We start from the raw sequence: 26,646 nt of genomic DNA on the forward strand, positions 1-26,646 counted from the left end.
TTATTTTTTTACTATGGAGTGCTTGGGGAATTTGTGAGTCATCCTCGTGCAGGGGCCATGCTAATTTTCTGTAATCATTCCACTTTTAGTATAAGTGCTATGGAAGTGAGCACACTACTGCTGTCTTTTTGAGGGCAGAGTTGGGAGAAAGGGTAAAGTGGGTGCCAGGGTCAGGGTTTGTTAAAGAAGAGATGTTCCCAGACACTTAGAACAGCCAGCCATACAGCCAGATTCGAGAGCTCTGAAAAGATTCTGGGACCATAAAGTTGTCAGAGGTCTGATTTGATGAAACATAAAAAACCAGTTATGGGGCAGTTGCACAAGGCTCTGGGTTCAATCCCCAGGACCAAAAAAAAAAAAAAAGTAATGATACAGGCTAATCAAGAAAGGTAGGTGCTGAAGTCTAGAGAGAACAAAAGTTGGTGCAATGGCTAGGCACAAGCCTGTAATTTCAGCTACTTGGGAAGCTGAGGCAGGAGGATAAAAAGTTCTAGACGAATTTCAACAACTTATCAAGATCCTGTCTCATAGTAAAAACGGCTGCAGATGTAGCTTAGTGGTAAAGTGCCCCTGGGTTCTATGCCCAGTACCACCAAAATCAAAAAATATAGGCAATGTGTAATCGGTAGTGTCATTCCTTTCTGAGACGCTATAAATAACTGGAAAGATATGGCTGGGATTTAGCTCAGTTGGTGGAGTGCTTGCCTCGCATCCACCAGGCCCTGGGTTCAATCCCCAGCACCACAAAAACAAGTAACTGGAAAGAGGTGGGCGGTGAAGATAGAGTTTTAAGTTAGATGAAACCAAGAAGGTAAAAATGGAAAAGGGGGGCTGGGGATATGGCTCAAGCGGTAGCGCGCTCTCCTGGCATGCGTGCGGCCCAGGTTCGATCCTCAGCACCACATACCAACAAAGATGTTGTGTCCGCTGAAAACTAAAAAATAAATATTAAAAAAAAATGGAAAAGGGTATCCACTGGTGGTAATGCAAGTAAGTGGATAACGCTTCAAATCGGAAAATAAATAGCCACAGAAACACATAAGTAACCATCACAATCTGAAAGCTTTCCAATGGCTGTGGGATTGGAACCACAGATTAATGCTTTCCTCAGTAAATCTTTCTGGGTTGCTGTTTGTATGACTTAAGGCAAATGTCTTCGTCCTGAAACTTGAGGTTCATGGATCCGTAATGCAAGAGCATCATAATAATATTATCTATACTTAATAACATTGCTATAAGAGTTAAATGAGTGTCGGTCCCTAAAATCTCGGGGGAGGGTTGCAAAAGGTAGGGAAGAAGGTGGCTCCTGGTAGGGACTTGGCTCTATGACCCAGGGTTCCATCATGCCTGGCGCAGCTTCCTCTTGCCGCCAAGGCCCCAATCGCCCCGGCCCTCCTCCAGCTTCCAAGCTGGTTTTATCCTCTAGGAGTCGAGGTTTCCTCTTCATTGTTCTCTACCGGCGGAGCCCAGATCCCGGTCTCAGTCCAGGACCTGTCGCTTGAACATCAATGGCCGCCACTGTCCAATCACAGCCGTGTAGGGGCGGGCTGGTGGGCCCGCTGGACCAACAGGAGAACTGGACGGGGCAGAGGCCTCAGGACTCGCCGTTGGAACCAGGACTAGGTGAAGTATGCAACTGGGTCCCACGAAGTCAAGCCGAGGGGAAGGCCACGCGCTCCAAGGCGGGAGCCACTAGGGTGGGATGGTAGCCGAGGCTACTGAGACCGAGACCTCTTCGGGTTGCTTCGATTAACCGCCCCGGCATTGCCTGTTCTTCCGCTTCCGGGCCTTGGAATCTACCATAGTAGGTTCCGGCCCCGCCTCTCTATCTCATTGGCCGAGCTACAGGCCAACTTCAGTTCATTGGCCAAGCCTCCAGCCTTCTCCGCCCAATGCTAGGCCCCACCTCCTTTATGCTCCACCCACCTATATATGTCACGCCCCTTCACCCGAGGCCCCGCCCATTTCGCACTAGGTCTGCGTTTGTCTGGGTTCCGAATTTCCCTCTTGCCTTTAGACCCACCCACCTGCTGCAGGTGTCCTCTCAGGTCTAGTCCCTGTCTTAAGCTCCACCCAGACCTTCCTAGGTCCCGCCCACGCCTCCTCTTTTCCCCCAAGGCCCCTCCCCAGCCACCTAAGCCAGGTCATCCAGGTCTCTGTCCCAGCACCCTTCCTAGACTTGTTCCTTGTCTGTGTCACACCCAGGTGTTTACCTGACACTTTAGGTGAGTTTTGTGCGGTGGCGGTTTCCGTCTGAGCTGACCATCTATTCCCTCAGCGAGTCTCAAAGCGCCGACGGCACGGAGGGTCCTCAGACCAAAGGCGGTGGGCTCCCCGGGCCGGATCCCGCCTCGCCACTGCTGCCAGAGCCCCTGGCCCACGCTCCCGACCGCAGCACTGTCGTGATCCCGGGGCGCGGCGACATGCCGGAGCTGGTGGTGACTGCTCTGCTGGCGCCGTCGCGCCTCTCGCTGAAGCTGCTGCGTGCCTTCATGTGGAGTTTAGTGTACTCGGCAGCTTTGGTGGCCGGGGCAATCTATGGCTGCATCGCGCTCACGCACGTGCTGTGCCGGCCCAGACGTGGCTGTTGTGGGCGCCCCAGGCGAGAGGCTCCGGCTTGCCTGAAGGACCCCACACTGGGCAAGCATGACTTCCTGAGCCTCAGGGTAAGTGCTTGCGGGCGGGCGCCCTTGGGGCTGTGGGATCTCAAGGATTTGGGATACGATGAGCAAAGAGGAAATAATTGAGTCCAAATCCGGTTCAGTACAGAGTCCTGGGGGTTCAAGTCTAGGAAGGAAAGATTCAAAGGGCTTTCATCTTGCCCTCCCGCAGAGCTCTGGTCTGCGACTGCACTATGTCTCCGCTGGCCACGGCAAGGGGCCTCTCATGCTGTTTCTTCATGGCTTCCCGGAGAACTGGTACGTCTGGGGCACATGGGACTGGGGAGCTGTGGAGCTCCCAACATTAGGGCACCCAAGAAGTGGGGATGAGGGCTGAGCAGTCCTAGGGTTACAGAGCAGATTATAGGGCCCAGACAGTGCCAAGAGGGCAGGGAGACCACCAGGATGCCTGGGATCTGTAGACCCTGAGGGGATGGGATAAGAAGCATTGAGATTGAAGCTGACCTGTATTTGGAGTACAGCTGGCCTCTGCATCTGCCTGGGTTTCCCCCATCCTTTCTTCTGGGAAGTCCAGAGCAGGGAAGGTGGGGTTACCAGTTTCTGTTGTGTGTAGGATGGAAGTGCCTCCTGGGGGCCCTGACTCAACTTCCCCACACACTCCCTCCTGCTGAGCAGGTTCTCCTGGCGCCACCAGCTCAGGGAGTTCAAGAGCCACTTCCATGTCGTGGCTGTGGACCTGCGTGGCTACGGCCCTTCTGATGCACCAAGAGATGTGGACTGTTACACCATCGACCTGCTGATGGCTGACATCCAGGATGTTATCCTGGGCCTGGGTGAGGACTCAACCCCATTCAGACAAGGCTTCCCCCATCCTGTACATGCCCATCTCCTCATTCTTACTCCTTGCTGGGACTCATGTTGCCCACCCTGCCTCACTCCTACCTGACATCTTACACCAACTCCTCTGTCCTCCAGGTTACTCCAAGTGCATCCTTGTGAGCCATGACTGGGGCGCTCTCCTTGCCTGGAATTTCTCCATCTACTTCCCATCCCTGGTAGAGCGGATGGTTGTGGTCAGCGCTGCCCCCATGTCAGTGTACCAAGGTGTGTCATGAATGCTGGGGTGTGCCAGCGTACACGGGTATACATTTGTATTTGCACTTCTCCATTCATGCCAAGGGTTAGGAGTATAGCAGTGAACTTGGATCCCTTCCCTGTGTCACTTCTCAATTGAAAATCAATGATAGCACACTTAAGAGTAACCCACATTTTTTAAGCACTTTCAAATACAAGTTGAAGGATTATAGCTTAGTGCTAAAATGCTTATCTAGCATGGTTGAGGCCTAAATTTAATCCCCAGCACTGAAAAAAAAAAGTTGTTGCCTAGGACCAGAAGTATTTCAGATTTCAAAATTTTTAGATTTTACAATTTGTACATAGTAAAATGGGACTGAAGTCTAAACATGAAGTAATTCATAATTCAGCCAGATGTGGAGGTACACACCTGTAATCCTAGTGGCTTGGGAGGCTAAGGCAGGAGAATCACAAGTGCAAAGCCAGCCTCAGCAACTTAATGAGGCCCTAAGCAGCTCAGCAAGACCATCTCTAAATAAAATACAAAAAGGGCTGGGAAGGTGGCTCCATGGTTAAGACCCTCTGGGTTCAGTCCCCAGTACTGGGGGGAAAAAAAGAGAAAAAAAAGTAATAGTTCGTTTTTTCATATATACCTTGCACTCAGACATAAGGTAATTTGTAGAATAGTGGGTTTTTTTTTTTAAGTTGTAGTTGTATTTATTTATTTATTTTTATGTGGTGCTGAGGATCAAACCCAGGGCCTTGCACATGCAAGGTGAGCGCTCTACCACTGAGCCACAACCCCAGCCCCCTGTAGAATAGTTTTTAACAATTTTGTATGTAAAAAAAGTTTGTAGAGGGCTGGGATTATAGCTCAGTTGGTAGAGCACTTGCCTAGTATGTGTGAGGCACTGGGTTTGATCCTCAGCCCACATAAGAATAAAATAAATGTATTATATTCATCTACTATAAAAATATTTTTAAAAAAGTTTATAGACATGAACCATCAGAGGTCCAGTGTGAAATTTTGCATTTGTGGTATCATGTTAGCATTCAAAACTTTTGAATTTTGGAACATTTCAGATTTTCAGATGAGCAATGTTCAACCTGTAATAATTGCCTCTAACAGGGAGCCTGTATACAGTAACCTACCCAGGGCATTTCTGTCCACCCAATGTCTTATCACATCACCTGATTTGGGGCATTTTGGGGGGTGAGTTTGTTCCTGGGGATTGTACACAGGGCTTCAAGAATGTTAAGCTTGGGCTCTATCTACTATTTTATACTCTACCCCCATCCATATCACCTGATTTTATTTATTATTTATTTATTTTTTGTCTTACTGGGGGTTGAAACTAGGGCTTCATGCATGCTAGACAAGCAAGTGTTCTACCACTGAACTATCCCTCCAGCCTTCACTTGATTTTAATTCCCACCATTGTAGTCAAAACTGCTCAGCCCCCACCACCATTGTTGTTTCCTATCTGTTTCCAACTCGAGATTGAAAGCTCCTTGAGGGCAGGAAGTTTTTCTGTCCTATTCACTTTTGGGTCTCCAAAGTCTAGAACCAGACCTGGCACATAAATGCCAGTGAATGCTTCCAGGCCTAGGCAGCAGAAGCATACTGGTGGCTGTGGGAGCTTCTAAGAGGTAGAGGGAGGCGCTGTGAATACAGTGACTACCTGGCAAGGAAGAAAGCTGGTACCTGGGCCAGGTATGGGACAAGTGTCTTCATAGCAAGGCAGGCAGTGGCGGTATTCTTGAGGACTGTGTGCCTGACAGGGGTCTTGGGATACAAGAGTGCAGAGTCATTCCAGGCCCAAGCTCTTGCGTTGTCTTCCCCTCATTCCCTTCCCAGACTACTCAATACGCCACATTGGCCAGTTCTTCCGATCGAACTACATGTTCCTGTTCCAGCTTCCTTGGCTGCCAGAGAAATTGGTGTCCATGTCTGACTTCCAGGTGCAGTGGGGTGAAGGCCTAGGGGTGTGGGGTAGCAGGTTGGGACTAGGAAGGCTGGACACTGAAGTCAGAGCCCTGTTCTGTGCCCAGATCCTGAAGACTACCCTCACCCACTACAAGACAGGCATCCCACACTTGACCCCCAGTGAACTTGAGGCATTCCTTTATAACTTCTCTCAGCCTGGTGGTCTCACAGGGCCCATCAACTACTACCGAAACCTCTTCAGGTAAGACTGGACCCAGGGTAAAAGCGCAGAAGAGTTCCAGGGACAGGGAGTAGGAGTAGCCATCCTTCTGCCTGTCTGTCTGTCTGTCTTGACCATAGGAACTTCCCTCTGGAGCCCCAGGAGCTGGCCACACCCACACTGCTGCTGTGGGGGGAGAAGGACCCCTACATGGAGGTGGGGCTGGTGGGAGCCATTAGTAGACGCTTTGTGCCAGGCCGACTGGAGGCCCACATCCTGCCAGATGCGGGGCACTGGATCCCCCAGAGCCACCCCCAGGAGATGCACCAATACATGTGGGCCTTTTTGCAAGACCTGCTGGACTAGTGACCCTTGCTCGCCTGCCTGCCCAGGTACACAAGCACACAGAAACTCAGGAACACATCATCTGTGTGTGCCTGGGAGTCTGTATACATACATGGTGAACTCCTGGATCAGCCCTGGGTGTAAGTCTTCTGGATGGCACACAAATGTGTGGATTCCCTGAGGCACACCAGTCCAGGCATGGGTGTGTGCATGCATGTGTTGCAAGCATTTGGACCGTGGGAACTCTCCTTCATGGAGTTAGGTTCTAGAATTTAGTTTCTGACCCTCCTTACCAAAGGTGCTGTGTAAACTATAAACTGATATTTCTGTCTCTGGCTCCCAGTCTGGATCTCAAGTCTTCTCCAATATTCTATCCAATATGGTAGTGCTAGCCACAGGTGGCTACTTCAATATAAATGTGAATTAATTAAAATGAAATACAATTTAAAATGCAGTGCCTCAGTCACAGTAGCTATATTTCAAGTGCTCAATTGTCACATTAGTGCAGAAAGTTCTATTAGTGTCAGTGAGAATGTTCCTAGTTTAAGAGTGGGAGACCTCCTTGCCTATCTATCTCCTGACCACCTTACACTCATAGGAAGGCAGGTGAGTATGCAGATTCCCCTCCAGCTGGACTCAGGGCAGCTCCCAAGGATCCCTTTCCCCATTATAACCAAGTTCAAGTCAAGTTCTCTCACCCCAGCCTGTGCTAGCCCGTCTCAGATCTCTGGGCTCCGTTAACAAACATGAGATTCTAGACTCAGCATAGGAAGAGACCAACTCTCTGTATGGTCATCTGGGATCTGAGGGCTTTCCCTTTCGGCTCCTAGAATCTTCTGCTCCAGAATAACTGAAGTTTCTGCTGACTCTGGAGGCTTCTGGCTCCGGCCTCAAATGAGGGGGTTAGAAGTGGAGGGTGGACCTCCAGCATCAACTTGTATCTCCTTGACTTTAGAATTTAGGGTCTTGGGGATAGTGTCATCACCTGCCGCACAAGGACTCAGGAGACCTAAGAAATTCATTCTAGTTTTGGGATGAGTCTGCCTAACCAAAGCCCAACTTGCCAAGCCATCCCTTCTGCCCTCCCTTTTCCCCACAGAGAGACACTTTCACTCAACTTAGATTCCAGGCATTGTTCTAAGTCCTAGGTATACAGTGTGCACCATAAGCCCCTCTTAAAGCTAAACCTTGCAAAATTTGATCCAGCTCACAGAAGCCTCCCTTGCACAAGTGGTTTGACATTTCTGTGAGACTAAGAGTGAAGTTTGGGATAGGAAAATTTGGGATTGTAAGACATAGCCCATGTCCTGGAATTCACAGGGAGGAGAGAGGGCTGTTCGAGTGAATGACAGAGCTCAGGTAAGACTTCTCTGAGAAACCAGAGGCTGGACCCCAGTGGGGGTGGGGAGGGGTTGCCCTTTTCCCAGGAGTAGGAAACCATCAATAGGCAGGGACAGAGCTCTGCCTATTGGAGTAACAATGTGGAGGCCAGTAGCTGCTAACCAGACCGCCAGGGGCTGTGGGGAGTTTGAATTCGATTCTCAAGGGAAGTCAGAGCGGGTTTTCAGCAGGGTAGGGACATGGCTTGCATTTTGAAGAGCTCCCTGTGGCGGCTGGACAGTCCCATAGTTCCCTGCAAGAATGCGAGTAGAGAGACAGGCAGTTGACTGTCAGCACAGTGCAGCCGCTCAACTCAACAGAGCAGGCCTCCCCTGCAGGGGGCAATGTCCACCTCCTTGGGGGCCAGAAGGAGGAGTCCCTGAGACTTGGGGCCCAGGAATCTTAGAGCCTAGGGTTGGGGTGAGGAGGCCTGCGGGCAGGATGAAGACGGCGTCCAAGGGGTGGTGGGTCTGGCGATGGTTGCCAGGGTGATGAGAGAAGGGTTGATGGTTGACCGGAACGGGTAGCGGTTGTCTGGGTGATTGGAGGGGCCCAGGCGAAAGTTGACGGGAGGTCTGAGAGAGTTGCCGGGGCGACCCGGGTCCGCTGACGGTTGCCAGGGTAACTAAAAGGCGCTGTCTTCCGCCTTCTAGGTTGCGGGCGGGGAGGGAGGCGAGGTCTTCTAAAGGAAGCGATCGCGTTGATTGGGCAAAGTTCTGGCCAGTGAGCCATTACAATCTCGAGGCTCAGTGGATGCCCGCCTCCCCAAGCCCGCGCCAATCAAGGTGCGTCCTTTCTCCGGCCGGGGGCTGGACGTGCGCAGCACTTTGGGCGGGAGCGGAGACCCCGAGAGCTCAGCTGGGGCTCCTCCGGGACTTGGACTCTCTCTCTCTCACTTCTAAATCGTGCCTCTAGACCATTTGCTGTCATTCACTCGCCGTCCATTCATTCATTCATTCATTCATTCACTCACTCACTCATCTGTTGGTGCCACAACCGAACACTGGCAGCCGGGTGTGTTCAGGCACCTTTGGAATGTGGAACTGGTGGGCACTGACCGGGAGGGAGGGAGAGAAGTCGGCCTGGAGGAGGCGATCCTGGAGCTGAACCTTGCAAAAAAGAAAAAGTTCTCCGACCTACGGAAGGCTCCCACACACGGGTAGTTTATCATTTCCGTGAGACTGGAAGGAAAGTTTGGAATAGAAAGACGTAGGATTGCAAAGGACTTCCAGTGCCAGCAAGAGAAGATCTTGAACAAACCTGCCTATCTGGAATATGACTTGGGGACTGGGGAGGAGGCTGGACCAGAGGGGAAAGACGGGGTGGGGATCCTGGAAGGAGGATTGGTATATTTCAAGCAGTAGAGAATGATACTCCAGTCTAGGAACTGGGGGGTGAGGTGGGGGAAAGCAAATGCAGGGAAGGCACAAAGGCAAGTTTGGGTCATGTTCAAGGGATCTGGACCCTTGGGACAGATATAACATCAGTGTTTGATAGGGGAGAGAGACATTGAAGCTGGGAGAGTGACTAAAGTCTCCCCCAAACAGTGGAGATTGAGACTGAGCCCTGGGGTCCCCAACATCTAAGGGAAAGGCATGAGAGAGAGGCCACAGAAGTAGGAAGCAAACTGAGCATGTGTGGCACCCCAGCAGTGGAGGAGAGGGGAGTGGCAAGGAGCAGCAACATAGTTCAGTGCTTCAAAAGCTGCGGAGAAATCAACTGTGAGGAGCTGGGGCTGGGGCTCAGTGGTAGAGCACATGTCTAGCATGTGTGAGGCACTGGGTTCGATCCTCAGCACCACATATAAATAAATAAATAAAATAAAGGTCCATCAACATCTAAAAAAAATTAAAAAAAAAAAAAAGAAAAGAAATCAACTGTGAGGACTGAACCACGCAAACTGACCCCTGATGATCTAGGAGAGCTAAATTTCCCCCCAAATCAGGAGGGAAAAAAGCTAAGGGTGAGTGAGGTTCAGCAGGGAGGGGGAGGGGAAGATTGGGGTAAGAGTTCAGGGAACTGACACATTCAAATGGGTATTTGAGGCAAGTTTACTACAGGGGCCATCCTTGTAGTAAATCAGTGGGGTGGGCAGAAGTTGGGGAAACCAACAGGGATTCATGCAGCACCCTGGGGCAAACACCTATGGAGATCCATTATCATGGCTGGGTGCTCCTGCCCAGGCAACTGGAAGAAAAACAGCCTAGAGAGAAGGTCATGTGGACAGGATCTTTGGTCAAGGAATACAGCCAGCTGAAATGACCCTGCAAGGAGGGATCCAAGAGGACCAATGTCCCTTTCTCACTTTATTTTTCTCCTCCCAACTTCATCTTCTGTCAGTGCCTCTTACTGTCCAAACACATCCAGAGCTAGAGGACAAGAACATCTTCAGAGAGCATAGAGTGAAGCTGGGAGTGGTGGCGCAGGCCTGTAATCCCAGTGGCTGGGGAGGCTGAGGGAGGAGGATCTCAGGTTCAAAGCCAGCCTCAGCAAAAGTGAGGTGCTAAGCAAACTTGGTCTCTAAATGAAATACAAAATAGGGCTGAGGATGTGGCTCAGTGGTTGAGCGCCCCTGAGTTCAATCCCCTGTACTAAAAAAAAAAAAAAAAAAAAAAAAAGCATAGAGTGGGGTGGAGAAGGAAAGAATGGAGTTGGGGTGCTGCAGAGGAGCAGGGAGAGGGGAGAGGAGTTGGGGCTGAGCAGATATTCGATGAACATTGACTGTGGGCTTATTTTATCATGGAGGTTAAGAGACGTCAGGACGTCATGGTTCAGAACTGAGCACGAGGAAATGGGGTTCAGGGAAGGCCATGGGCATGGAAGGTCAGTTATGGTCTGAAGCCCAGGGCCTGAGGAGACTGGCCTCCACCCCCAGAAGAGGTGGGAATGACCTTTACTCTTCCATCCAAAGCCGCAGAGCTAGCAGGTGCTCAAGTGAGTTGAATTCGCTTCTTTCCACTTCTTTTTCTTCCCCATTAACTCTCACATCCCCTCCCTGGGAAAGCCCCCATCTCTTCCTCTGACTTAGCCGCTACTCTAATGAGAGCTGGATATATCTGTGTCCAGACAGAGAGGTCTAGGGATGGGGTCCCAACTCCTAATTCATGAATTCCACTGACAGTAATTAGGGTTAGGGGTGCGCCTCAGTGATAGAGTATTTGCCTAACATGTTTGAGACCCTGGATTTGATCCCAGCACTGCCAAAAAAAAAAAAAAGAAAAGAAAGAAAGAAAGAAAAGAAAAGAAAGGCAATTATTTTCCCCTGGGCATCAAGCTCTGTGTTAGACATCTAGCATGGAACAAGACAGATGCCCATAGAGCTCACAATTTGATGGGGAAGCCAGACAGGATCACACAGAGGGGTTGGCTCCCTGGGAGACAGGAAGGCAAAGCTTTCCGAGTGATTATAAACCAATCAGATCAGCTTCCCCTGCTAAAATCCTCCAGAGGTTTCCACTTGGGGTAGATTCCCAGACCTTTTGGCCCCTCAGGACTCAACTCACCAATTTCCCTGACCTCTCACCTCTTGCTCGCTCTTCACCTTCTTCTCGCTCTGTCGTCCTCACTACTCCTCTCCTGCACTGTCTTCTTCCTCCTGTAGGATTTTGCACCTGCTGTTTCCTCTGCCTGGAACACCCTTCCCTGGCTCTTTGTCTTGCCAGCTCCTCTCCTCTTGGCTATAATATTCCATTCTTAGTGAGGCCTGTCCTGACTCCCCACACCAAAACCACTCCCTCCCTCCCTCCAGTCACACTTAACCATTTCATCTTGATAATTCCTATTTCTTTGCCTTCTCGTTTCTTGTCCACCTCCTGTTAGGAGAACAGGCTCTGTCTTGGGTCACCTCGATCTAACATAGGGCCTAACACTAAGTAATAACTCAATAAATGTTGACCATGCCTGTGATTCCAGCTACTCGGGAGGTAGAGGTAGGAAGATGGCAAGTTTGAGGTTAGACCCTGAAACTTAATGAGACTCTGTCTCACAGTAAAAATTATAAGGGGCTGGGGATGTAGGGCAGTGGTAGAGTGTTTCCTAGCATGTGCAAAGCTCCAAGTTCAATCCTAGTCTTGATAATAATAATAATAATAATAAAGAAAATGTCCAATGACTAAATAAAAGTGAGAAGAACTGGAGAGTGAGAGTGAATGGACAGGTAAAAATGGCCTTTGGGAACAGGAGCAGTGTGTGTGGTTGTAAGAACAGCCTGTACAAGGTGGGGGAGGCTGAGAGGCAGGATGGTGGAGCTGACCCGGTGTAGAAAGGCTGTGCTGCTCTGGGCAGAGGGGAGCATCAGAGGGTCCCAGGAAGGCATTTCCAGTGGACCTGGCTGGGTTCCACAGCCTCTGGGGTTCAGCCTCCGAGCCTCACCCCTGCTGGATCCTGTTGGGCTCCCATGGCCCACTGCCTGGGCGTGAGGATCTAACCACAGCTTCCGCACAGCGTGGGGGGTGTAGGGGGTGCAGCGAGTGTTTACAGTCCCAGGAGGGGAGGCCCAGGGCACGTTCTCAGGTTCTCGGTCAGCATGCCGGCGTCTGTGTCTTGGCCTGGCCCCAGGTTGTGCATCCCCAAGGACTGAGCTCACTGAGAAGAAATGTAGTCCCCAGCCAAAGCAGCCAGCCGACGCAGGGACAGGACGGGGGCTCAAGCCCATCCCCTCATCAGGAACTGAGCAGCACAGGCTTGCAACGCCTGGGCCTGGGAACAGTTGCTCTGACTGTCCTGTCCCCTACAGATCTGAACACCTTGGGCCAGTCCTATACTATGTGACTGGAAGGCAGCAGCGGGAACCTGGAGCCAAGTGGGACCCCACCTTCTGCTGAGTGGGTGCTTTGCAGATGTGCCTTTTTCCTTTAGTGCCCACTCCCCAAGTATCATTAGGCCTATGTTTTCACCATGATTGTTGCATCTCCCTGCTGCATGAGCAGGGTCACAGACTCTGGTCTTCTTGTCTAGTAAAATGTGTATTCAAGTTCCTTGGTTGCTTCTTGTGACAGGGAGCTCAGTGCCTCCTTGAGCATGCATTCCAAGAGACAGTTCCTTCTCAGAAGGATCAGGAGAGAAGCTGGTCTTCCCTGGGGGTTTTAGTTTTGCCCCCTCCAGCCACAGAACCTTCTCTGGATCCCATGACCCCCAGAAAGGTACTGAAGAGAGGGGTTTGAACCCTCTGCAGCAACTCTTCTGGTAACTTCCTTAGTTACCAGAGTCTACCCTATTACCTGTAGTCAGAGGATGCTGTGACCCTCATCCTCCATCTGGCCCCCCTGGAGACCACAGTTTCCCAGGTGGGCAACAGAGCAGGATACAGACACCTAGAGCACCTTGTAGGCAAGACTAAGTCAAGAGAGGGTATGTGCTGAGAGCTCAGGGAGCAGAGAGGCTCTGATGGGGGTAGGAAGGGGTTCCTGGAGTGGGACCCTTGAAGAAGAAATAGGAGGTCACCAGGTACAGGAATGGAAAAAGGGGTGGTAAGTATGAAAAATAGCACAACATTCCCTACAAGTAGAAAAAACTTTTTTTTTTTTTTTTTGGTCTTGGGGATCTAACCCAGAGGCACTTTACCACTAGGCTACATTTTTACCTTTTGTTTTGTTTTGTTTTTATCTTGATACAGGGTCTCACTAAGTTGCTTAGGGCCTAAATTGCTGAGGCTGCTTTGGACATGTGATCCTCCTGCCTGATCCTCCAGAGTTGAGTTGCTGGGATTATAGGCATGTCTTTTTTTTTTTTTTTTTTTTTTTCCCTGAGACAGGCTCTTGTAAAGACTGACCTTGAACTTGAACTTGTGATCATCCTGTCTCAACCTCCTGAGAAACCGGGATTATAGGCATGTGCCACCTTGTCCAGCTGAAAAGTGCATTTTAAAAGAGAACACATTTGTTGTCAGTTCCTGCTTGGGGTGGAAGTCAAAGGGCCCTTTGGTCCCAGGCAGGGGGAAGAAGCTGGGTAAAGGCCAAGGAAGTAGAGGCATGCCAAGTGAAGATGGGAGGATGGAGTGGTTATGAGGGGCTAAAGAGGGGCAGGCCCAGCCAGCGGAGCCTGAAAGCCAGGCTAGGGGGACTTGAATTTCTTCCTGGGATGAAGGGTACAGGGAGGGACTTGAGCTGGGCCTGCCCCATGGGCCAGTTGACTCAGCACCCTCGCTGTGAGTCAGTGTGCCCCTTCTTGCGCAACTCTTTTTTGTCTTTTTCTCTGCCCAAACTCTACCCTCCCCCCACTGCTTCCCCATTCTACCTCTGCAGTCCTTGTGGCCTGGAGTTCACTCAAGCCCAAGTTCAAACCTTAACTCTTGGGCTGGGGTACAGTTCAGCTGTAGAGCACTTGCCTAGCATGTGCTAGGCCCTGGGTTCCATCCCCAGAATTGTAAAAAAACAAAAGCCACAAACAAACACCCACCTCAGCTATTCTACTAAGCCTCTGGCAAATCAAATCACCACTCTTCTATACATTATGCAGCTGGGCCCAGGAGATGGGCAGGGATCACCCCTCCCAGATGAGGGTTCACCTGTAAAATGGGAGTGACAGGGCATCCTCAGCTCCTAACTGTGGGGCTGTGCTACCTGCCAGTCTAGGCAGGACTGGTGCTGGGGGGTCAGTTCGGAAGCCAGTCTCTGGTTAGTCATTCAGCTTCACCTTTACCTCCTCAGGCTGCTTCTCTCTTTTCTTAATGTCCCTTCTCTGCCTCCTTCCCCTTTCCTCCTCTACTCTTTAAAAATCATCCAAAGGAAGCCAGGTACAGTAGTGGGCACCTGTAGTACCTAGAACTTGAGAAGCTGAGACAGGAAAATCACTTGAGTCCAGTAGTTTGAGACCAACCAGGGAAACATAGTGAACTCCCACCTCACAAAAGAAAATCCTCTGGGGGTGGGGGGGGGTGCTTCAGTGGTAAAACTCTTGCCTCACAAGTGAGAGAAGCCCTGGGTTCTAGGTTCTATCCCCAGCACCACATATACACACAAAGGAACAAAGCACTGATCGATGCTACAACATGGATAGACCTCAAAAAACATGATGCTTAGTAAGAGAAGCCAGACATAGAATGTGACATCTCATTTATATGAAATGTCCAGAACAAGCAAATCTGTAAACACAGAAAGCAAATTAGTAGAAAGGAAAATGGTGAGTGACGACTGCCAGTGGGAATGGGGTTACTTTTGGGGTGATGGAAGACAGAGGTGATGGTTGCCGGACACTGTGAATGCACTAAATGTCACTCAATTATAACCTTTAAAACGGTTAATGCTGATGCTGGCAGGTGGTGCACTTCCGTAATCCCAGTGATTCAAGAGGCTGAGACAGAAGGATTGTACGTTTGAAGCCAGCCTGGGCAACCTAGCCAGACCTGTCTCAAAATAAAAATATAAAAAGAATGGGAGCTCAGTGGTAAAGTTCACCTGGGCTGAGTGTAGATCAGAGATTCTGTGTTTGCCTAGCATGTGCCAGTCTTTGGATTTTTTTTTAAAATAAATATATTTTTATAACTTTATTTCATTTATTTATTTTTTATATGGTGCTGAGGATTGAACCCAGGGCCTTACCCATGCTAGGCAAGCACTCTACCACTGAGCTACAGCCCCAGCTCCTTTGGATTCTATACACAGTACTCCAAGTGAAGCAAAACAAAGAAAATCGTCTCTAGTGCCAAAAACAGTGGGCAAAAGTTTAATGGGCATCAGGATAACCACACAGTCTACATATCTCCAGACAGGATAATTGTTTGTTATAAAGGAGGATGGAGCTGTGCTGCTCTACTCCACTTACTCTGGAAGATGAGGTAGGAGGATCCAAAGTTTGAGGCCAGCTTGGGCAACTTGATGAGACCCTGTCTCAAAATAAAAAGGGCTGGAGATGTAGCCCAGCCATAGTGCATAGTAGTGCATTTGCCTAGCATGTGCAAGGCCCTGGGTTCAACCCTTAGTGCCATCAAAAAAACAGAAGTATGGTATGGGAGGGGCTGGGGTTGTGGCTCAGTGGCAGAGTGCTCGCCTAGCATGCATGGGGCACTAGGTTCGGTCCTCAGCACCACATACAAAAATGAAATAAAGATATTGTGTCCACCACCTGTGGGAGACCAACCTCACCCGTGACTGAGTTAACTCCCCTGCTGGGCGATGTAGCCTCAGGTACCCATGCTGCTAGACTGCCCTGCTCTTCTAGGGTTCAAGTGACTGTGTCTTTGGTGGAGCTATGCTCACCAGTTTTTTTGTAATATAACCCCTTGCCCTGTTTAGGGTACAATGTTCCCTGGAAATGCCTTTTGTGTATCCCCTTCTCTTACTCTGCCCTTGGGTGTGGCCTTCCTAGATGTCAGTCAACCTGCTGACAGCAGACATCATGAAGCTAGACTCAGCCCCCTGAAACCTGACCCCTTGCCTCATTTGAATGGCTTCTCCTCAATAAAAGGAGTCAGCACGTGCTCCCTTGCTCTCTCTTTCTGCCAATCTTTAAGGTCAAAGGAGCCGGCACAGCGACCCCAAAGAAAAAGGTATTTGGGTCTCTTGTGTGGTTATTTTGTGCAGCCCAGTTAGCCCAGTTTACCTGGAGTGACCCCTGAGCCTTTTAGTTGCGAACAGAAACCCGGCAACCAGCTACAACTAAAAAATAAATATTTTTTAAAAATATTTATTTATTTATTTTTGTTTTAGGTGGACACAATATCTTATTTTTATGTGGTGCTGAGAATCGAACCCAGTGCCTCACGCATGCCAGGTGAGCACGCTACCACTTGAGCCACATCCCCAGCCCCCCAAAATAAATATTTTTAAAAAACCAAAAAACAAAAGTATGAGATGGGGGAAAAATGGCACCTTCACAGTAGGAAAACTTGGCCAAATTTGCCCAAGTGATCAAGGTGAACATCACCAGTGTTGGGAACCAATGTCAGGTATACTTCTGTGGTTCCTGCCAAAGATGCATAACCTGAATTTTTAGGAGGAACCAGGATGTCATTCAGCTGAGGGACATCCTTCGAAACAACTCATCTCACTTTCAAAAAAAAAAAAATGTCAAAGTTAGGAAAGACAAAGCAAGGCAGAGGAACTTAATCAGAGTGAAGGAGACCACGACACATGATGATGAGACCCACTACATGACCTGGGAACAGATCCTGAATCAGCAAAGAAACATGGGTAAAGGATACTGTTGAGGCAACCAGCAAAACTTTGAATCTGGACTGCAGGCGAAAAACTGGAGTAGTTTACAAAGGAGAATGCCCTTGTCATCAGGAAACACAGTGAAATCCTCTGGGGCAAAGGAATATCAGGCCTGCAGCTTGCTTTGTAACAGTTCAACCAAAGAACACTGTGTGTGTGTGTGTGTGTGTGTGTGTGTGTGTGTATAAGACCAGTGTGGTAAAGCATGATTGGTTCATAAATCTGGACAAAGGCTCATGGAAGTTGTACTGTTCTACAATTTTCTGTTTAAAATTATTTAATAATAAATAAATACATGATTTCAAAAGAAGTTGAAAAGAATGTCCAAAGTTTTCTGGGGTACCCATGTGACTATATCCTACTCAGATAACCCTCCTACGCTCACCCCAGCATTCCAACATTCGGTTGCTTTGGGGTAACCCCTAGGCTCTTTAAAATCAGTGCCTCAACCCCACTTCTGCCCCCAATCAACCCATTCCTCTGTTTAGCAGTCTCATTACCAAGCCAGAATCCAGAGGGTCTGTCTGCTCTCTCTCCCCTCCTCCTGAGCCCTGGCCTGCCCACTCTTCCTCCTCTGGGTGCAGCCCAGTCCCTCTGCTGGGATGTCTTCCCTCCAGCTCCTCTTTTAGGGTTAAACCTCTAGATTCTCCTCTGGGAAACCCTTCCCAGGAGAGCAAGGTGCAGCTTTAGGTCCTAGAACAGAACAGGACATAGAGCTAGAGCCTTATCCACACTAGTTAATATACGGTTGAACAAGTAAGTAACCCTCCCATAGCCATAGACAGCTCTCGCCAACCCCTCCATGTGCCCTTTCCAGATTCTGTGGCTCCTTCTGGACCATCTCTGATATCTTAGTGCTGGGGATGCCTGTATCTGTCTGTCTTTATTTCTTTTCTCTAAGAATTCAAAAATATATTCAAAATAACATTTTTACAACAGCCAAAACCTTTAGCCAAAAACCCAGATCTGCAGTCCCATAAGTTTAACAAAATGGCCCACATTTAGTTATCTTGATACCTGAAGAAAATATGGTGGCTCCTAAAACAATAAGCAGATAAGCAACTGGGAGAGTTTTCCCTTCTGGGTATTTCAAAGCTTTGCCCTTGATTGTTATTTTGTATTTCATCTTTTCCAAAACAGACAATTGTTCCAATTTGAAAGAAAGCTTATAGATTTTTGCATTAAATATTGGTGAGGCATGCTAAGATTTAAGAACTCCCAACAACAAGAATCAGAAAATGACCCACAATTAAATAAAAAAAATGATCCTAGTAGGGTGCAGTGGCCCACACCTGTAATCCCAGCAATTTGGGAGGCTGAGACAGGTGGATTGCAAGTTCAAGGCCAACTTCAGCAATTTAGTAAGACCCGAAGCAATTTACAGAGATCCTATCTCAACATAAAAAACAAAAAGGGGGGCTGGGGAAGTGGCTCGGGAAGTGGCAGCGCACTCGCCTGGCATGCGTGCCGCCCAGGTTCGATCCTCAGCACCACATACAAAGATGTTGTGTCCGCTGTGAACTGAAAAATAAATATTAAAAAAAAAAAAAAGGGCTGGGGGTATAGCTCAATGGTACTTCTGCCCCTAAAAGTTTTACTATGCAGTGGAATCTGGTATTCAACATCAATAGTGCTTTTGAATTATACATTTTAATAACATGATTTTTTTTTCACAAATGCAGTACCTCATCAAATATCTGGTAAATACACTGCAATTACAATTAGGATTGGGAGACCAAGTTTCAGAAATAATTGGTATTCACTTAAGATAACATTGTGCCTGGCACAGTGGTGCAGGCCTGTAATCCCAGTGGCTCAAGAGTCTGGGGCAGGAGGTTCGTGAATTTAAAGCCAGCTTCAGCTAAGCAACTCAGGGAGGCCCTGTCTCTAAATAATATACAAAATAGGGCTGGGGATGTGGCTCAGTGGTGGAGTGCTTGAGTTGAATCCCGGATAAGAAGAAAAAAAAAAAAAAAAACATGGCAAGACAAGTCTCAGGCATGATCAAGACTAGGAGTGCAGTCTGTTGGTTCCCACTGTGTCTGGTTCCCCTCTGCCCTTACTTGGGACTCCCTCAGGACTGGGCTTGCACTCTCTTAGGGTCCCATTCTTATCACAGAGACAGAGGAGGCTGCAGGAAGCCTTTGGAGGAAGACTGATTTTGAGAAAGGCAGTTGGTTACCCTGAGCAAAACAGGCTGAGTGGCAAGGCTGGGAGGTGGGCAGGGCCTGTAAGAGATGAGAAAGAGGGGCCTGGGTTGACTCTGGAAATCCACACATGGTAGTAAGAGGAAGGCGGTGCTTTCTGGATGGGCTGATGGTAATTTTAAAGGGTGCACACGCAAGTGCTTGAGACTCCGAGTGCAAGTCTCCAGGGTCCGATACTACAAATGTTGCCCCAGGCTCTCGGCTTGGCAGGGCCTGAGTTTCAGGTTTGTGAGTGCCTCGTTCTTTCATGTTCCTTTGAAGTTTTGCATAGGTCTGCATTTGTGCTATGGTGGCTGCGTGTTCATGAACTTCTCAGGACCTCAGTTTGGGGGGTTTCTGGAGAATCTGTGGGTGTCCTCAGCTCTGGGTGTGTCCTCGGCTCTGGTTTTGCATTGGAAGATACGGGTAGGGGTGTTCACGAACTGCGTGTGACTGTCACTGCAGGTTCGCCGCGCATCTCTCCGCGTGGCCGGCTTAAGTTTCCTAGGGTCCCTAGGTCCCAGGCTCTGCGGCGGGAGGTTGGACAGGGACCCCGGGAGGCCGGACGGGGGGCGGGGGCGCGCAGGGACAGCCCCGGGGCGGGGCGAGCCGCCGAAGGTTGGGGGCGGGGCGGCCGGCTGCCTCACTTCGGCGAAGTTGGCGGCGCGGAGGCTGGCCCGGGACGCGCCCGGAGCCCAGTGAGGGAGGGAGGAGGGAGGGTCGCGGCCGGCCGCCATGGGGCCGGGGGCCCGGGGCCGCCGCCGCCGCCGTCGTCTGATGTCCCTGCCATCGCCACCATCTCCTGTGCGCGCGCTGCCCCTGCTGCTGCTGCTAGCAGGGCCGGGGGCTGCAGGTGAGGGGCTCCGGACCTGGCGGGCGGGACAGGAACGCGGGGGAGGGGGAGTGCGAGAACTTCCCAAGTCTGGGGCTGGGGGATCCTGGGAGTCAGAGAGCTAAGCCAAGGTAGCGGTGCAGGAGCTGGATTACGTGCCAGTCCTGGGGGATGGCGGGGTACGGGCACTCAGAATGAGGGGCAGGGCGCCAGAGGAATAGAGACCCTTGAGCAATTGAGGCTGGAGATGAAGGGACCCATGGATCTGAGACAGAGCTGGAAGTGAGGGGATCAGGGACTCGAGATGGGGGGGGTACCAAGAATCCGGTGTTCGCCTCATATCATCCCTGCTTGCAGTCCTGATAGGTTACCATTGGGGCCGAAGTACCCCGAGGCCGAGGACCCCTCTCACAAAAGTCCCAGCCCTCAACACCCCGGGCGGGCCGGGCCGGGCTTGGCGGGGGGCGGGGAGGGGGCGCGAAGTTCTCGGAGCTCTGAACTCGGAGAAAACTTCCCAGGCCGGAGCGCAGCAAAACCCGGAGCCGGAGTGGGAGCTGGAGCCACAGCAGCGCCCGCGCCCCCTCCCTCGCCTGCGGCCCCACTCCCAGTTCTGGGAGCCGTGATCTTGCAGACCCCGGACCCCGCCTCTGTGCGGGGAGGGGAAGGGGAGAGGGCCCACGTGCTCCTCTCGCGCTTCAGCTCCCCCTTCGGCGGCCCGAGCCCCTCCCCAGCCGGCCAGGGCCCCCCGCCCCTCCTCCTCTCCTCTCTCCCCTCCCCCGCTCGGGACAATGGCTGCGCCGTCTAGACACCCCCTCCCCCCGGCCGGCCTCGCGCTTTCTTTGCCAGACAAAGCGGGACAGGCTACGGGGCCTGAACGGGGGCTGCTGGGGCGTCCCCCACCCCCTCCCCAGGAGTCCTGGTCGGCGGGGGAGGGGCCCGGCGGATGGCCCGGCAAGGGGTCTCAAGACGCCACTGTGGGGGTCAGCGCAGTGGCCGGGTGGGGGTTTCTGGAGGGTATGGCCTCACTGGACCATCCCAGGGCCCAACTGGGCAGGAGAAGCCGCCCCACAGGACCGGCACAGTCATGGTCTGTCACACACTTTGCAGGCACACACAGCTCTGGGTCACACACTTATGGAGATGCAAACGTGCATGCACACAGACCCAGTACATGTAGACGTGAACACTTGGTGCACACAAGATACACCCAGATGCACAGTTCACACGTCGACATGCCTGGACACACAAATATGATCACACATGCCATTCCTAGCCCAAGCCTGGCACACACACCCTGTCTGCACACACTCGCATACCCACAGATACAGACTCAAGAACATGCCTACACCCTACTCACACGTGCAGAGAAGCACATCCAACCACTACATAGACACACCCATGTACAGTTGTATCCCAATTCAGGCAGGCACATGTGTGGCTCACATGGCGCACAGCACAGCAGTGTAAGGGTTTGGGGAGGAAATGGCTCATGACACACAGCCACCAGTGTAGTTTACAAGTACCCACCGTCTGGGTGACAGTGCCCTGAATTTGTCATGTTGGCCATTCTTTTTTGGGGGATGGGTGCTGGAGATTGAACTCAGGGCACTTGACCACTGAGCCACATCCCCAGCCCTATTTTGTATTTTATTTAGAGACAGGGCCTCACTGAGTTAGCGCCTCGCCATTGCTGAGGCTGGCTTTGAACTCACGGATCCTCCTGCCTCGGCTTCCTAAGCTGCTGGGATCACAGGCGTGTGCCTCACCACCTAACCTGGCTCCATTCTCATTCTTATTCTGTTACTGTCTCTCCCTATCTCTGTCTTTGTCCTCTTTCTCCTCTCTGTGTATTCCTACTTCTAATTTCTTCGTTTATGTCTCCCTGTTTCTGTTTTTCTCCAAATCCCTCGCTCTTTCCATCTGTCTTTGACACACACACACACACACACACACACATATACAGTGGCTCACACCTGCTTGTACACATTCAATTCTCCACTAGCTCTGTCTCAGCCACACCCCTGACCCATCTGAAAGGACAGTTAGACTTTGCCACACCCAAGAGGGACACAGCCCTCAGGGATGGGGACTCCGGACAGGGCAGCACTTGTCATTTGCCAGCTGCCCCTCCCTACAACACACACCCTATTCCTGTGACACCTGTAGTTGGCTCTCCTTGTAACCTTTACTCACTCCTGAGTACATGCCTTGGCTCCTCTTCCAAGAGCTAACACAGAGACCTCCTAGCTGGAATAGGTGCTCATCATCAGGTGAAGGGAGACCCTGAGACCCAAGAGTCCCTGCACCTCCATTATCCTTAGACCTGGACGTGAAGTCACATGCTCTCTAACCTTCAGCACACTCACTTCCTGACTCTGCACTCCCCTTTCTGCACATCTTAGTTCTGGCAGCTTCCTGAGCCCCCACATCTGGCACAAGCCAGTCCCTCCTTCTTCCCGCCCCTGCCTTGTGGTTCCCAGGGCTAGAGCTGGCAGGGACAGCTGCAGCCTTAACAGCTGGGGCCAGGGCGGGGGCCGTGGGAACCGTAGGTAGGGGGCCTCCCTGCACCCACAGAGACACCCCCAGCCCAGTGCAGCTGTTGCCTGGCAGAGGAAGGGAGGGGGTCTGTCACTCGGATTGGGGTTCTTGGGCACCCAGCTGACCCCCCACCTTCCTTTGCCCCCCGCAGCCCCCCCTTGCCTGGACGGAAGCCCGTGCGCAAATGGAGGTCGTTGCACCCAGCTGCCCTCCCGGGAGGCTGCCTGCCTGTGAGTGCCTGGCACAGCGCCATCAGTGGGCCTTGCGTGGGAAGGGAGTCTTCTTCCTCTGCCTCTGTGTTCCCCGCGGGTGCTTGTACCACTTCCTACATGTGTGTGGCTTGGGCAACCTCTTTGTGTTGACCCATTGGAAACTGAGCAGGGTTAAAAGCAGGGGCTCTGGAGTCTGCCTGGGCTGGATTCAAATCCCACATCATGTTGCTCACTGGTTGGGAATTAAACCCTTTAAATCTCAGTGTCCTGATCTGGAAAATGGGCCTAGTAACCCCGACTTCATGGAAGTCTAGGCCTCTTGAGGTCACATCTAAAGGCTCTTAATGAAGGCAGCTCTTAATTAACAAACTTTCAGGCTCCAAACTATAGGGATTTAGTAGTAGTGAGGACATCATTCATTAGCTACCATATCTCAAAACTTTAGTAGTGGGGGGCACAGGAGGCCTATAATGCAGTTGTGCTGTATGACCTTTGTCTAGGCACTTCCCCTCTCTGAACCTTACTGCATTTGTGAATAGGAATGCTTCTCCCTGGCTTGTGACTGTGAAGAAGCCCAAGTATTTAGTTCTTCCCTAATAACAAGGAAAGGCAGGGGGTTGGAGGAGCAGAGTTGTGGCTGAGAAAGAGCCGAGCAGAAAGTCAGAGCTGGGTTTGAATTCTGGGCTCTGGGACACCTTGAGCAAACACTCGGAGCTTTCTCAGCCTCAGTTTTTGCATCTGAAAAATGGGGCAATAATAGCTCTCCCTTTATGGGATCGACTGTGAGGCATATCATAGGATATGCTCAGGGTACAGCAAGTAATAAATATACTCATAAATAATAATGATAGGAAATAATGCTCAAGGTTATAGGGAAAGGCTTGGCTCCTTTTATAACAGGTAATAGCAGTTCACCCAGTAGCCATTAATGGATTCATTAAGGTATTTATTTATTCAACAGAATGTGTGCCAGACACTGGGTCAGGCTCAAGCTGGGTGGATCTAGGGCGATTTTAGACCCAGAAGAGCCCCTTCGAAGTTCATCGCACTTACTTTAGCTAGAACCCCACTTAGGTTTACCTCTTTGGGGATGCTAAAGCTGGCTGGAGGGGGGGTTACTGGGGCTGAGTGTCTGCGATGGTGGGGCTAGGGGAAAGTGTGATCTTACCTGAAACCACTTTGGAGCTTAAGCCCCGGGGCTCGGACGCCTGCGCATTGGAACTCCAAGCCTGGAATACTGCCGACAGGTGAATGCGCCCGAGGCTGCCCCGCCCCTCGACAGGTGAATCACCGGCACACTTGGCCTCCCGGAGCCCGGATCGCCCGGAGTGGAGCGGGCTCAGTCTCCAGAGCAAGGCTGTAGGGGAACCATTTCCTATACCCCCCAATTCCTCAGCAATCACAAGGTCTCAAATATTCCTGTCCTTTTGGGGTATCTCAAACTCTCCCTCTCCCTATAGATCCCCGAATTACCTCCCCAAAGTAGGATTCAAGCCCTCGTCCTTATCGCCTAATCCTCGCCTCCCCCGCTTTCCCAGCAGGCCGGTCCCCCCCCCAAGCCCGCGCTCCCCCCTTGATCTCCCCCAAAGCTCAGGCCGTGGGGCGGGGCGCGGGCTGGGGCTGGAACCGGCCCGACCGGTCGGCGGGGGCGCGGGCGTAGAGCGTGGGAACCCGCCCGGGGCGTAGGGAGGGGGCCGCGCGGGCCGCGCCCTGCCTGGCGGTGGGACCCGCCATCCAAGGCGCCCGGCAAGCGCGCCCCCTCCCGGCGCGCGGTCGCGTTCGTCGTGGTCTCCCTGCGGGCTTTTGGGGAGGGGGCTGAGGGCCGTAACCCTCCGCTCTTAACGCCACCCGCGCCCTTGCCGGCTGTGCCCCGACTTGTTTCCCTGGGGGCCGGGGTGGGGGGACATTGTGGTGACGCTAAGAACTGAGTCACCTGCTTGAGTTCGGTCCCAGGCGTCTGGGACAAGCCCGGGGGAGGGAACCGGCGAAAGTAGCAGGGGAGGGATGGGGAGGGCACAGGGAGAGCACGGGGTGGAACGGGCCGGGACACTGCCAAGACAGCCTGGACCCTCTGGCTTGCCAAGCCCCTCCCTCAGAATCCTTGCTCCGAGGGTCCCCTGGAAGTTTCCAAACTCAAGACCAATCCTCTCTCCCTTTCTCATTTCCCTCACACTCAAGGCTGCCTTTGTGGGCTTGGGGAGGGGTCTGAAGACTGAAGGGTCTTCCCCAACATGAGGGTGGAGGTCCCCTTCCACAAAGCCCAACCCTCCTGCATGGGAGAAAGTTTGCATGAATCCTGGAGAAAGGAGTTGAGGATTTATGGGAGTCTATCCGCCTGTCCATGTGAGTGAGAGTTGCCCATATCCGCGGGGGAGGCTGCGGCTTGGTGTTTGTGTGTGCCAGGCCAATATGTCCAGTTGGCTGTCCTTCTGTATGTGTATCTGTGGTTTCTGTGTCTGGCTGGGTGTGCCTTGCTAGTTGTCTCTCAGAATCTGAGACCCATCATTTGCTGTTCCCTCTGCCTGAAATGCTCTTCCCTACACAACCCTTTGGATTCTTTTCATCTTTAGTCTGTGAAAATAGAATACCCATTCTCTCTTTTCCATTATTCCATCTACTTAGCGTGTGTAAGAGTTTTCTGTGGCTGTTGTAACAAATTACCACAAACTGGGTGGCTTGCAACAACAGAAATGTAGTCTCTGGAAGTTCTGGGGGCCAGAAGTCTGATATTAGGTGTTGGCAGGGCCAACAAGGGGAGAAATCTTCGCAGCTTCTTTCAGCCTCTGATTGCCCCAGGCGTTCCTTGACTTGTGGCTGCCTCACCGGTTCTCTGCTTTGTCTGCACATGACCTTCTCTTCTCTCTCCCTCCCAACTCTCTATAGTCTTTCTCTTATAAGGACACTTGTTATTGGATTTAGCACCCACACCCCCCATAATCCAGGATGATCTCATCTGACATCCTTCATGGAATTACTTCTGAAAAGACTCTTTTTTTAAAAACAAGGTCAGAGTCACAGGCTCTGGGACATGGACGTGTCTTTTTGGGAGCCATCACTCAACTCCCCACAACTTTCATAGCCTTCCTGGCTCACCTACACGCTGCCAGCATGTAGTACATGTAGTATGTCAGTTTGTTACTTGTCTGTGTACTCTTTGCCTAATCTGGCTGCTGTTGAGTATCAAGAGAGGAAGAACCACTTTTATTGTTTGCTTCTGTGTTTACAACTTAGCAAATAGTAGGTACTCCGCAAATATTCATTGCAGGAATGAATGAGTGTGGTCAGGTGGAGTTAGGAGGCTGAGGCAGGCTTGAGGATCACAAGTTCAGGGCCAGCCTCAGCAACTTAATGAAACCCTGTCTCAAAGTAAAATATTTTGAAAAGGCTAGGAATATAGCTTAGAGGTAGGGTGCCCCTGGGTTCAATCTCTAGTACTAAAAAAGAAAGAAAAGAGTGAATGAGTGGGTGGAGTGTGCTGGTCTGTTTTGCCTGTCATATGTATCTTTGTACCTGCGTCCACCTTGCCCAGTAGTGCCCCCAAAACACTGTCTCTGCCACAGGTGCCCCCCAGGCTGGGTGGGTGAGCGGTGCCAGCTGGAAGACCCCTGCCACTCAGGTCCCTGTGCTGGTCGTGGTGTCTGCCAGAGCTCCGTGGTGGCGGGCACTGCCCGGTTCTCCTGCCGATGCCCCCGTGGCTTCCGAGGTGAGAGGGGGCATTTGGAGGGGAGCCCAAGGCAAGCAAGGGTGTGATCAGTCCCAAGCTCACCCTCTCCTGGTTCCTCCAGGCCCAGACTGCTCCCTGCCGGACCCCTGTCTCAGCAGCCCTTGTGCCCATGGTGCCCGCTGCTCGGTGGGGTCTGATGGCCGCTTCATCTGCTCTTGCCCACCTGGCTACCAGGGCCGCAGCTGCCGAAGTGACATTGATGAGTGCCGGGTGGGTGGGCCTTGTCGCCATGGTGGCACCTGCCTTAACACTCCTGGCTCCTTCCACTGCCAGTGCCCAAATGGCTACACAGGGCCACTGTGCGAGAACCCCACGGTGCCCTGTGCCCCTTCACCATGCCGTAATGGGGGCACCTGTAGGCAGAATGGCGATCTCACCTATGACTGTGCCTGCCTTCCTGGTGAGTGAGTGGTACTCAGGGGAGGCGGCGTGGGT

At 51.5% G+C, this 26,646-nt stretch overlaps 2 protein-coding genes and 1 non-coding gene across 3 annotated transcripts in view; 2 read left to right on the forward strand and 1 right to left on the reverse strand.

The window, feature by feature from the left end:
* Positions 1–7: 7 nt before the first annotated feature.
* On the reverse strand, positions 8–113 carry LOC113183722 (U6 spliceosomal RNA). Its single transcript, XR_003300897.1, has one exon. It is a non-coding gene; the product is annotated as a U6 spliceosomal RNA (small nuclear RNA).
* Positions 114–2,423: 2,310 nt separating this feature from the next.
* Positions 2,424–6,208, forward strand: Ephx3 (epoxide hydrolase 3). The gene is made up of 7 exons (XM_026390091.2): positions 2,424–2,666; positions 2,833–2,918; positions 3,297–3,454; positions 3,597–3,725; positions 5,554–5,657; positions 5,748–5,884; positions 5,983–6,208. Exons 1-7 carry the CDS (start codon positions 2,424–2,426, stop codon positions 6,206–6,208), a joined length of 1,083 nt encoding a protein of 360 aa, XP_026245876.1.
* A 13,367-nt stretch (positions 6,209–19,575) lies between these two features.
* Notch3 (notch receptor 3) overlaps positions 19,576–26,646 on the forward strand; it is a 36,054-nt gene continuing 28,983 nt past the window's right edge. The window contains exons 1-4 of the mRNA XM_026389838.2: positions 19,576–19,758; positions 22,427–22,505; positions 26,048–26,190; positions 26,273–26,611. Of these exons, the coding sequence (XP_026245623.2) occupies positions 19,641–19,758; positions 22,427–22,505; positions 26,048–26,190; positions 26,273–26,611 (679 nt within the window). The 5' untranslated portion in view covers positions 19,576–19,640. The remainder of the gene's footprint in view (positions 19,759–22,426; positions 22,506–26,047; positions 26,191–26,272; positions 26,612–26,646) is intronic.

This window comes from Urocitellus parryii, chromosome 3 (assembly GCF_045843805.1).
Source record: "Urocitellus parryii isolate mUroPar1 chromosome 3, mUroPar1.hap1, whole genome shotgun sequence".
Classification (NCBI taxonomy): domain Eukaryota; kingdom Metazoa; phylum Chordata; class Mammalia; order Rodentia; family Sciuridae; genus Urocitellus; species Urocitellus parryii.

What these genes read in the sequence shown, in the direction of transcription:
- Ephx3 (XM_026390091.2), top strand. Translation starts at nt 2,424, where the DNA reads ATGCCGGAGCTGGTGGTGACTGCTCTGCTGGCGCCGTCGCGCCTCTCG. An exon ending in TGTCCATGTCTGACTTCCAG is followed by an intron (nt 5,658 to 5,747) that starts GTGCAGTGGGGT and finishes TTCTGTGCCCAG; the next exon opens with ATCCTGAAGACTACCCTCAC. An exon ending in TACTACCGAAACCTCTTCAG is followed by an intron (nt 5,885 to 5,982) that starts GTAAGACTGGAC and finishes TCTTGACCATAG; the next exon opens with GAACTTCCCTCTGGAGCCCC.